Genomic DNA, 12,168 nt, shown 5'->3' with positions numbered 1-12,168 from the left:
ATTCTTGTATTAATTGACGTTGAGTGTTATTTTTTTTATATCGTGGTTACCTGTTTTAATACTATTTTCTGTAAATCGCCACAAATATTCATGAACACCAGTGAACATTTTTTTATTAGTTAACGATGTGTATTACTTCCTCATGCCGTGTTTACGTGCTTCTCTTATGATTAAATAATTTTCTCTGTAAATCACCACAAACATATAAAAACACCCTTGAACATTCTTGTGTATTACTTTTGATGCCGTGAATCCCTGTGTTTGATCATTTCTCTTTAAATCACCACAAATATATAAAAATACCAGGAAACATTCTTGTATTAGTTAACGTTTTATATTACTTTTTATGTCGTGGTTACTTGTTTTAATACATTTCTTTGTAAATCACCACAAACACCTATAAACACTCTTAACTTCCCTCAGTACCATGACGCATTTCCATATTCACTCTACTTACTATTTGATGATCTTATACAGCTTCAGAAACTTATGTGGGGGATTAAAAAAGTGAAGACTGTGGCCATTAATCTTCTAACCTCTATAGACCCTTCCTAATGTAAATAAAACCGTCTAATCGTATCCAAATTCAGGGTAAAAATGCGTCCAAGTAGTGAACGTGATAAAACATTCTTGTATTAATTAAAGCTGTGTATTACTTTTTGATGTGGTTGTTGCCTGTGTTTTAATATTTTTCTCTTCTGCAGCGTGTGGGGGTGAGCGAGGAGGGGGGGATAGCGGCCCCTGTACTTCTCAAGGTCCCTGCTCTTGGGAAGCGACCAGCCATGCATCCTAACATGACATCCAAGGAGGTAAGGCCACTGAAGGAGGAGGAGGAAAGGGAGGAGGAGGAGGAGGAGGAATGTGTGGGTTAGATGGTGTAAAACTTGCATAACTTGTACCGCTGTCTTGATTTTGTCATATTGTCTGTTTTAATTTGTGGCCTGTGTGAGGGTTAATATTGTAGTAGTAGTAGTAGTAGTAGTAGTAGTAGTAGTGGTGGTGATGGTGGTGGTAGAAGTAGTAGTGGTAGTGGTAGTAGTAGTAGTAGTAGTAGTAGTAGTAGTAGTGGTAGTAGTAGTGATAGTAGTGGTGGTAGTAGTAGTGGTGGTGGTAGTAGAGGTGGTGGTGGTGGTGGCGGGGTTGATAATAGTGGTGGAAGTAGTAATAGTGGTGGTTGTGGTAGTGGTGGTGGTAGTGGTAAATGAACCTAAGGGCATCCATTATTGAGGTATATTTTTAGGTGTTTGGAAATATTACTATTATTATTATTATTATTATTATTATTATTATTATTATTATTATTATTATTATTATTATTAGTAGTAGTAACAATAGAAGTAACAATGGCAGGAGTAACAGCAGCAGCAGCAGTAGGAGTAGGAGTTACAACCTAGATTTATCACCACAGCACTCCAGTCAACACTCTCACCGCCACTCCTCACCTCTGCAGGCTGAGGGGCCGCCGGAGCAGGTGGAGCCAGTGGACCTGAGTGTGAGGACCACCAAGTTGCACGAGAAGGAGGCTGACCTACCCATTCGCAGCTTCAAGGATCACTCAGGGGTCGTCCTCAAGGTGCCCACCATCTCCTCCCTCGCCCTCCAAAGCATCGGTGTGGGGGTTGACCTCTCCCTCAAAAATGGTGAGTATAAACATTAGATCATGTTTTATACGTATACTTTTCCTGTTTTACACGTGTTTTTTCTGATTTTTGCTTAGTTTTCTTGTATAATTTCTTGATTTCTTCTGTTTTTCATTTTCTTTACAAGTTTTCTTCACTTTTTATCTATTATTGATGTTATTATTTATCTTTTTTTTCTGTTTTACGATTTTTTTCTTGGTTATGAGAAGTTTTCCTGTGATTTTTCATGTTCTCTCTCTCTCTCTCTCTCTCTCTCTCTCTCTCTCTCTCTCTCTCTCTCTCTCTCTCTCTTTCGTTCCTTATAGAATTTCTGATTTTTTTCCACCCCTGAGCTGTTTTTCTTCTATTTCTGGTTACTTTCTCCGTTGTGGGATTTTCTTTTTCTCCTTTTCGTGACGTCCTTGCCTTTCCTTTTGATATATTTCGTCGTTTTCTGGCTGGGTTCGTATTTTCCGTCACACTCGTCACAGGAATGGGCGAGTGGTGAGTGTTTACTTGTTTCTCCCTGCGAATCTGTTTTATCCCCTTATTTGTATTCTATTCACGAGCCTCTCCCTCTCTCTGTCTCTCTCTCTCTTTTCTCCTCTCTCCCTCTACCTCTTCAACCAATCTCCTCTCTCTCTTTTATTTATATTCCCTCTGTTTCCCTCTTTTGGATATTCGAGAGGTGATGAATGTATTAAGAATTAATTGAAAATAGACTTGATATTCGAGAAATTGAAAGAAAATACAATACAGGAACGAGTTTTCATATGTTTTCAGTTTGTTTCTATATTTGTTTTTGCTTTAGTGTTGTTATTGACTTTTGATATCGATACATTCTCTTTGAAGACGCCGAGATGTTTGATTCTCTCTCTCTCTCTCTCTCTCTCTCTCTCTCTCTCTCTCTCTCTCTCTCTCTCTCTCTCTCTCTCTCTCTCTCTCTCTCTCTCTCTCTCTCTCTCTCTCTCTCTCTCTCTCTCCCTCTCACCTCTCACACCAATATGTCCCTCCCTCCTTCACCACCTCTTACCTCTCACACTTATCATTTCCTCACCCTACTTGTTACTTTCGCTTTCTCCCTCCCTCTTTTTCTCTCCCTCCTCTTCTCTCTCACTCCCTATGCCCTCTGGTACTCATATCACCGCCTCCCTTTCCCTCGCCCCTCCTCCTCCTCCTCCTCCTCCTCCTGTGGATACGTTCCCACCAGCATTTCGAGTTGAACAGGAATGTTTTCGTAACCCCTATGTGGAAAGTGCAGCATCTTCCCTTTCAACAGCTGACCTCTGACCTAGGTTTTAATGCGCTCAGGTCAAAGGTGCGGCAGGGATGAGGCTCCGAGAGGGACTGGCAGGGATGGGGGTCGCTCGGGTTGAAGCAGGGGTTTGTAAGGGTCAGGAAAAGGGGGCGTTGGAAGGGTGGTGAGGTTAGCTTGCCAGTTTATGCATGTTGTATTGTGTTTCTTGGCTTGTCTTTGTGTGTGTGTGTGTGTGTGTGTGTGTGTGTGTGTGTCGTCAGTATTCAGAACGCCTTCTCGTCTCAATATGCTAATTTTTCAAGGACATAGAGACAACTAGCCTGGTTTTCAAGACAGTTTTTCCTTTTAATAACCTAGAAATCTTGCCTATCTATCACCAGAACCATAGAAATACTCTTAATAACACAATTATCTTCAACTGTAGTGATAGAGAGAGCAAAGCGTTTCAGAATACGGGTATGTGTAACGCTTTGCATATATTTATACATCTTTATGTTTGAATTCGTAAGTTCTTTGTTTTCACTTGTTCATCGCTTATTTTCACTCACCGTTTTCGTCAGAGTAACAACAGTATTTTCATTGACGTCAGAACTCCTCACGTTTTCTTTGTTCTAATAATTCACCAAGAAAATGGACAAATTCCCTCCATTCCATACGATGAAAACAAAAAAATACTAACGATTATAGATACATTTTGGCACTCACTCCATAGATGGCGTTAGAGAGCATTGCCAACCACAGTGCTGCCATCTAGAGGGATAAAAACTAAGTAAGGGATGAAGCAAGATGAATAATTCCCCTTGAGACTGAAAACCAAACATTTAGGATACATTAAACCTCGGTGCGCAGTTGTAGTAATCCTAAACGTTGGTGTAACTTTCTATAATAAGTTAGTAATGTTGCAGTTACATGAGTTACAGTAAATGTTCAAGTATTCATGACTTTATTGTCACGAAAATAAGCAAAATATCTGAATCTTGCTCGGCTTAAGTATGATCTCAGTGCATTGCTTTGTTAGAGAGCTTATCCTGAGAGGCGATGTAACTTGTCCTCTGAAACCCACAAATAAATGACTTAATACCTAGCTATAGCGTCAATTAATGGAGGAAGTGAGGGTTAACATCGACACAGGTGCTGATGGTATAAAGATAGGAAGGTTGCATGAAAGAAACACGTCCTTTAACAACGCAGTGAAACCCAACTAAGCTTATAAATAACTGGATAGGTAACTGTAGCCTCAATTAATGGCGATAGTGAGGCTCAACATTGGTCCAGCTGCCATCTATCGGGGAGAATAATAGGTAGTGATGCATCAGGTGTGAGGCTGTGGACAGGTAACAGGTGACCGCTTCATCAGTGTGTTATCTCCGCCAATACCAGAGAGGGAGATGCATGAGGGAGCTGATAACAAAACAAAAGAATAATTCATGGATTATCTCAGTCAGGCTTCGAACGCTCACTCGGACAGAAAACGAACTTGCTGTTGTCCAATACCCGATGATTTATTTCAAAAGATAGACCGTGTTTTGAAAGAAATTCTATTGAAGTTTTTATTTCTTATATTTTTTTTTCTTCTTCATTACCATCTATCTTTTCTGCTGCTTCTTCTTTTCCTCTTTTTTTTCTCCTTCTTCTTGTTCTTCTTCTTCTTCTTCTTCTTCTTCTTCTTCAATAATACAGATTTTTTTCACATTTTTATCACTGAACCAAAATTTACTGTGATTTTTTTGTTATGGTGAAGAAAATCATGTCAGTCAGTGCTACAGATCAACCCTGAAAATTTGTTTAATATTTTTTCACTAGTTATGAATGTCACCTTTCATACTTAATATTCTCCTTCCATATAAAAACAATAGCAATAATACTAATCCGGAAGGTAAATACATCTCATACAAACTGATGAACAAAAAAGTTACACAAAACCACAATAACCAAATTACACCATATAAACAAAACACTGAAATAAAACAACAAACTCAAAATAACTAATACAAATAAACTATAACACCACAATTAACACAGCCACTAATACAAACACACGCATACAAAATAATACAAATGGCTGGAGTGGCTTGTTTGCGCTGGTCAGAGGTGTGATTAAGGAAGGAGCTTTGACTGCAGAGTGTATGAAGGATGAGAATACTTAATTAGCGTCTTCACCCTTGTGCTGGGAGCCAAGACGAATGATTTAGTGGCCAGCGAGACAGAGTAAATAGCCACTTTCTATTGGTTATTTCTGCTGAGGACTTCTTGGCCCCTCATTGGCTAAATCAAAGGAAGACAGGTGGAGAGGATGACGAGAAGAATTGTACTTTTTCCTCACTTCTTTTGCCTTCTAGTACTCATATCACTGCCTCCCTTTCCCTCACCTCCCTCCTCCTCCTCCTCCTCCTCCTCCTCAACAACAACAACAACTGCACCACCACCACCATTACCACCACCATCATAAACAACATTAAAAGACAAACTAAAAAAAAAGAAAAGAAAAACCAGTAATGATGCGCACGAAACACCTGAGCCACAAATATAAGGTAAACCAACATCATTAGCTACACCTGAGGCGAAGCTGAGCGGGAGGGTCATCTGATAGCCTTGCAGAGCTTCAAGAGGTGTAACATTGAACTACCTTGTTTGCTGTACATGTGTGACCTTGATTAGTAACGACCTTCACCTGTTCACTACACGGAAGGAGATATTTTAAGTCTTTTTTTATATTTTTTGCACGTTTTTCTTTTTCTCATTTTTTATGTGTATTTGAAGGATGAAAAAGTGAGGGTGTGATAGAAAATGGATGGAATGTCTCTCTCTCTCTCTCTCTCTCTCTCTCTCTCTCTCTCTCTCTCTCTCTCTCTCTCTCTCTCTCTCTCTCTCTCTCTCTCTCTCTCTCTTCGTAAGGAGCTTTCATCATAACACCTCTACGTAGTGTGTGTGTGTGTGTGTGTGTGTGTGTGTGTGTGTGTGTGTGTGTGTGTGTGTACGTGTGTGCGCTCAGCAACCAGAGAGACAAGTGGTAATGTGGTGAGGAAATTGCATATAATTAATGGTAATTAGGTGGCGAGGAGAGTAATTAGGTGATCCAGGTGATAAGGGGAGCAAAGAGGCCTGCAGGTGTGTGTGTGTGTGTGTGTGTGTGTGTGTGTGTGTGTGTGTGTGTGTGTGTGTGTGTCTCTCTCTCTCTCTCTCTCTCTCTCTCTCTCTCTCTCTCTCTCTCTCTCTCTCTCTCTCTCTCTCTCTCTCTCTCTCTCTCTCTCTCTCTCTCTCTCTCTCTCTCTCTCTCTCTCTCTCTCTCTCTCTCTCTCTCTCTCTCTCTCTCTCTCTCTCTCTCTCTCTCTCTCTATTCTCTCCTCTTACCTCTCCTCCCTCGCACTTTCCCTTCCCCACCCTTCCGTACCATCTTCCCACCTCAGTCTTACCTGTGAATACCTGAGAGCGAAGTAATTAGCGTTTCACCTGAGACTGGCGCCACCGGGAGTGTTCGGCAGGGTGGTGGGAGGGCTTTTTCAGGGTCCTTATTAAAGCTATTGCAAACCATCTCTTCTTAGGCCTCAGGTAAGGAGAGAAGAGAGTGGTGCACCAAAGTATGTGTAGTGAGGGAACGGATAGGTGATGTAAGGGGTGCCTCAGGTGTGTTAGGTGGTAAGGTGTGTTTAGAATAGGTGTGTGTGTGTGTGTGTGTGTGTGTGTGTGTGTGTGGTGGGACTGGTGGGAGAGAGAGAGAGAGAGAGAGAGAGAGAGAGAGAGAGAGAGAGAGTCAGGCAGTCAGTCAGTCACTCACTCACTCACTCACTCAGTCAGTCAGCCAGTAATATAATCAGTCACTCAGTCAGTCAGCCAGTTATCTAGTCAGTCAATCAGTCAGTCAGCCAGTCAGTAAAGCAGTCCTCCCTTGAACACCTCTCCCTTCCACCCCTCCACCACACACACACACACACACACACACACACACACACACACACACACACACACACACACCCTGCAGCCTCTGTCGCTAATCTGTTTTAATTTCTTGGCCTGCCTCCCTCACGCGTGGCTGCCCTGGTGGTCTGGCGGGGACTCGGGCTGGGTGACGCAACAATGGGCTGGGGGGAAGGCTGGATAGACACGCTTTTGTCATCAGAACTCCTGCACGCCTGGGACTGGAACTTATTTGCTAATTTCTCGCTTTTTTCTCATTTTCTTTTCGTTTCTCTTCGCTCTATTGGATTTCTACATAATCTTTCGTTTATTTCGTTGATTTTTTTTTTCTTTTCTGCTTTATTTTAGTGTTTTTTTTTCATTCTCAAGTTAAGAAAACATGTAACTTATTTCGTACTTTCTCGCTTTTTTTTTATCTTTTTCTTTTCTTTTCTCTTCGCTCTTTTGAATTTCTACACATTTTTTCATTTATTTTGTTTTCTTTCTTTTAGTGTCTTTTTATTCTCAAATCAAGAAAATATATTAGATTTTTACCATATTTCTGTTTTTTTTTGTTGAATTTTTATCCTCTTTTTTTCAGTAATCTTCTATAAAAGTCTATTATCTCTGAGTGGCGTAATATTTTTGTTTTTCTTATTTCACTTATCTCTCACCTCTCCTTCCCCTCTGCCTTGTAAATCGCGTCCACTTTCCCAGTTCCATTTCTGCCTTTCCCTTTTGCATTTTCTTCAGTCACTTTACTTTATGTGGTGAAAATGGGCGGACCTTTCTCATCCATCGAAGGCGAATAGTAGTTGAAAGCCACATATTCTTTGTATCTTTATCTTATCTAACCTTTTTACATTTCTCCTCCTCTTACTCATTCTCGTTTTCCTCCTCCTCCTCCTCCTCCTCCTCCTCCTCCTCCTCCTCCTCCACCTGGTCCTTTTATTAGCCTTTATTTTCGCCGTCTTCAATCTCCACACTCCTTTTTCCTCCTCTCAATACCAATTTACCATACTAACGTTAGTCATAGGCAGCGCTCCAGTGGTCTTTCAAAGGTAACTCAATGACAACTGGTCCTCGCCACTACTGTTTTCGGGGCATCAAGTGGACACCAGCCCGCCAACACCCAAGAAAATGTGGTGTTAAGGGCGCCCTCCTCGCTCTTAAAGGAAGTCTCCAATCCCACATAATCTCAAGGAGTCGTGTTATCGGAGGAGTGAATCTTATGGAGTGTGACGCTTTGAAATGTGGCGTATATGCAAAGTGGGTATCTCTCTCTCTCTCTCTCTCTCTCTCTCTCTCTCTCTGACCGCAAAAGTTTACAGATAGAGGGACAAAGAAAAAAAAAAGAACAGGTGATTTAGCGCCAGGTGAGACCGCCGGCCATTTCACAGCATCGATAACCAACGCCCAGATATCCGCTAATTTCACTCACACCCACCTGAAACCAATTAACCTGCATCCCCATCTTTCAGGTAAGCCCAGTCATTAAGCCCCACAAGCTGCCAACGAGGGGATAAAAGGTAGTGGCGATAATTACGAAATATCACTGCCTTCTTTCGCCTTTCCTTCTTCCTTTCCTCTCCTGGGCCTTCTTCGGGAGCCTGACGGAGGGGTGAAGGTGGCGTGGCTGGGTGGGGCTGTTCTTGGTTGGTCGTGTCTTGGTTGGTCCTGGGCGAGGCTGGGTAGGGAGGGGCGCGTGCAAGGTGTCCCAAGGAAGATTGTGATCAGTGCTAGATAACTACTGCTCGTAAAATGACCATCCGAGTAGGAGAAAAGGAGGAGGAGCTGTGTTGGCCATTATCTTACAGCCTTCCTTTCTTCCTACTTGTTTTTGTTATTGTGGTTGGTGCTGGTGTTGCTCCTAAACGGTATCGTAACCTGCTTCTTATCTTTTCATTCCTTTCGGCCGCACTTTCTTCCTCCTTGTTCGCTGGTCACTTCGGTTTTCAGTCCAGTGTTTCTCTTAAGAATGCCAAATGAAACTTCATTGATTCCTTTCCTACATTTTCCTACTTTTTTTCTTGCTTTTGTACTTCATCATATTCTTTGTTAACTTCATTCATATTCTGACCGAGTTCTATTTCCTAACGGTCTTTTTTTCTTCGCCCCGCAGAACACGACTCCCCGCCCGGCGCAGAGCCCTTCAGCGTGAGTCTGGAGGCGGCCCTGCGGACTGGCTCCACCACCCTCCTCTCCATCAGCAAATTAAGAGAAGCATCGTTGTAAGTGTCTGGCGCGCGTCCTTCACTGTGCCTTGCTGGGATTTGTTCCTGTAGTGGACTTTGTGCGGGATGACATGGTTTATTAATTAGTGTTTTGAAGTGTTTTAAGTTGTAGTTATTTATGTGGTTAAGAGTTTTGAGTTTGTATTCGTATAACACCAACAGTTTCTGATCCTGAGTGCTTTGTTACTCTTCACTTTTTGCTCTTCCCCTTCTTCGTTTCCTCCTCCTTCCCTGGCCTCAACAGGATGTCTTACAGGGCGCTGTGCGGGAAGAGGTCCCTCAGCGAGAGCCCCTCGCCGCCGCCCTCCTCGGGCCCGCCGGTGGCCCACCTCGCCTCCTCGGGCGTCTCCGTGTCCATCTCCTCCGCCGCCGCCGTCACCGCTGCCACGCTCCTCTCACCTTCTTCACACTCACTCATCTCCTCGTCGTCGTCATCGTCGTCGTCCCCTCCATCTCCTCCCACGGGCGCGCGGACACCAGGACGGCCGCCGCCCCCCACTGCCGACTACACGGACGCACTGCGGCGGCGAAAGGTCCACAAGTGTGACTTTGAGGGATGCGAAAAGGTCTACACCAAAAGTTCGCATCTCAAGGCACACAAGCGCACACACACAGGTAAGTTCCCGCCCAGCGTGCGGAGCCCACGGCCCAGACCACTGTTGCTGCTACTGCTGCTGCTGCGGCTCAGTATTGATCTGTGAACACAACCTGCCATGACTGATGTGTCTACTCTACAACTCTGACCTTTATAGTAAAAGCTTTTTTCCTTCTCCCTGCAGGAGAGAAGCCGTACCAGTGCACGTGGGACGGCTGCATGTGGAGGTTTGCACGATCTGACGAGCTGACGCGCCACTACCGTAAACACACAGGCCAGAAGCCCTTCAAGTGCCAGCTGTGTCAGCGGTCATTCTCGCGGTCAGACCACCTCTCGCTGCACATGAAGCGGCACTGAGGGCGCGGCGCCGCGGGCTGGTAATCTCCCCGTCCGCGGGTGCCGGGACCGCTTGGTCCTCGCCCTCCCGCGCGGAGGTGCTGAGGGACGGAGAAAACACGTGCCAAGGGCGCCTCCATGAAGCGCGCATCACTGGCCTCCGGGGATAAGCGCAGGGGGCGGAGGCTGCAGCGGAGTCTGGCCTCGCTTCTCCCGGCGTCGGCGTGGGCCGGACACCGCGCCGGCTGGCCTCTCTTCCCCCGCCGCGGGACGAGGTGACGGTCTGACGGGACGCAGCTGGTGCCGTTGGATCCCTGTACAGTTTGTGTCGACTTAAAGCTAAATACAAACCTTCGCCTCGGTGTACGAACAGTAACTCTGTGTTATCACTAGTGATAGTGTGTGATAGTAAGGGAAACGCACTTTTAAGAAGTTGTTCCAACCAAGGAGGAAAATGCACAATGGTCACTAAAAAAGAAAACGTAAATCCAGGGTTGCGTCGCTAATCTCCAGCACGTGACGAGTGCTTCATGCAGACAATATACCGACATTATACATTGAACCGCTGTCTTCCAGATGCCTTGTGACTTACCATAGAATGTATTTTCACTTCAGAAGAAGCATGCGCTCCAGAGACATTCGTCATGATTGGATTTTATACAATAAGCTGGTTACATTAGCCTCAGTATTTGGCAACTTTTCACAAAGGTGGGGTTATTCAAATCTTTTACGCTTGGAAAGAAAAATTTCAGCAGTGATACTATTTCTAAGCACAAATAGATAAACAGTGCATGTAGTAGTCTTCCAACTTCCTTGTGATGGAAACAGTGTTAACTTACGAGATCTTCCATTACTGAGCTGACAGCCCAAGATAGCCTCGGCAGGGGCACCCACCCCCGCACACCCCTCAGGAAATCCCCTCACCCCTCATCCTTCACCCCTTCCCCATCACCCCGCAGGGCAACTGTTCCTTGCGGGGATGACACAATTGACAGTAGTTTATTTATTACCCTTGATTCCTTTGAGTGTACAGGCAGTTCCTCCCCGCCCCACCATACCATCCCTCCCTCCCTCCCGCCCCGAGCCTCGCCGTGTGCCGCGTTGGGTGCCCTTGACGAGTTCACTTGTAGGGACCACGGGACTACAGGGCCTCAGTGCGAAGCCTTTGCTCGATTTTATGTAGGATACGCAGTCTCCACGATGTATTTAGAATCAAAAGAACTGTGATTTCTCTCACTGTACTTATTTCTGCGACTCCTGTGTTTCGTTGTTGTTAATTTTCTTGGTTCTGATAAGTCTTTTTTTTTATATATATATATCGTCTGAAATGCACCCAATAGGGGATCTAACATAAGTATAGTACAAACTGCTAGCCGGAGTGCTTCTTCTTTCGTTGTTATTATTGTTATTTTTTATTCTATTATTTCTCCTTCAGTGCGACATCAACTCTGTGGGGTCTGTACTGCCACCTGGCGGCTCTCAGGTGAACTCTTAGGGCGCTCGTGTCGTGAGGAACTGGCAGGTGTGGTTTTGTCCCATTTTGTCCCATTTTTGCATTTTCCTCATTTCCTCATCTTTGTTTTCTTCACTTTCCTTCACGTTTTCTTTCTCATTTCACTCAATTTCCTTTTCTTCGTTTTCTTTTCCTCCTATTTTTACTTATAACCTTTTATTTTTCTTTAGTTTTAGTTCATGTGTTGTTTAATTGTCTTTATTTATATTCTCTCTCTCTCTCTCTCTCTCTCTCTCTCTCTCTCTCTCTCTCTCTCTCTCTCTCTCTCTCTCTCTCTCTCTCAGCTTTGTACTGATATCCCATCCGTATTTAATTTTGCTTCTACCTCAAATTTTTTTACCTGTTACCTGGGCATCTTCCTCTTCTCACCTGTCCTGTTTGCCTCACCACACCTGCGTCCCGGGAGCCACTGTGTACGTATGTGTGTCGTCTTTAGTAGTATGTAAGGTTAGAGAGGGAAACTATTGTGTGAAGAGGGAAACAGGGAGAGTTGATTTTGTAAGGTAGATTGAAGGTAAAATAGGTAAATTGTTTTTGTGAAGTGTGGGAGATAGAGAGAGGGTGAGAGAAAAGAGGTTGTAAGGTAGAAGGGATGGAAAAATTAGTGTTTGTAGTGAGTCATGAAAATTATCGTGTTTGTGATGAGGAAAAAGGAGAAAGTGAGGAAAATATTTGGTGTTTGTGAGGAAAGCCTGGAAAAAGAGAGAGTTTGAAAGAGA

At 44.0% G+C, this 12,168-nt stretch overlaps 1 protein-coding gene across 8 annotated transcripts in view; it reads left to right on the top strand.

Moving 5' to 3' along the window:
* Positions 1 to 11,597, top strand: part of LOC123507539 (Krueppel-like factor 12) — a 134,585-nt gene extending 122,988 nt beyond the window's left edge. For 4 of the 8 annotated variants that reach the window (XM_045260458.1, XM_045260464.1, XM_045260459.1 and 1 more), the window contains 5 exons: positions 705 to 809; positions 1,409 to 1,640; positions 8,894 to 9,002; positions 9,250 to 9,620; positions 9,785 to 11,597. In XM_045260458.1, coding sequence (XP_045116393.1) covers positions 705 to 809; positions 1,409 to 1,640; positions 8,894 to 9,002; positions 9,250 to 9,620; positions 9,785 to 9,957 — 990 coding nt within the window. In that variant the 3' untranslated portion in view covers positions 9,958 to 11,597. The remainder of the gene's footprint in view (positions 1 to 704; positions 810 to 1,408; positions 1,641 to 8,893; positions 9,003 to 9,249; positions 9,621 to 9,784) is intronic. The other 4 variants (XM_045260462.1, XM_045260466.1, XM_045260461.1 and 1 more) reach the window with 3 other exon arrangements.
* Positions 11,598 to 12,168: the final 571 nt, after the last annotated feature.

The sequence above is a fragment of the Portunus trituberculatus genome, chromosome 22 (genome assembly GCF_017591435.1).
Source record: "Portunus trituberculatus isolate SZX2019 chromosome 22, ASM1759143v1, whole genome shotgun sequence".
NCBI classification, from domain to species: Eukaryota; Metazoa; Arthropoda; class Malacostraca; order Decapoda; family Portunidae; genus Portunus; species Portunus trituberculatus.
This window is presented reverse-complemented; position numbering and strand designations above follow the sequence as displayed.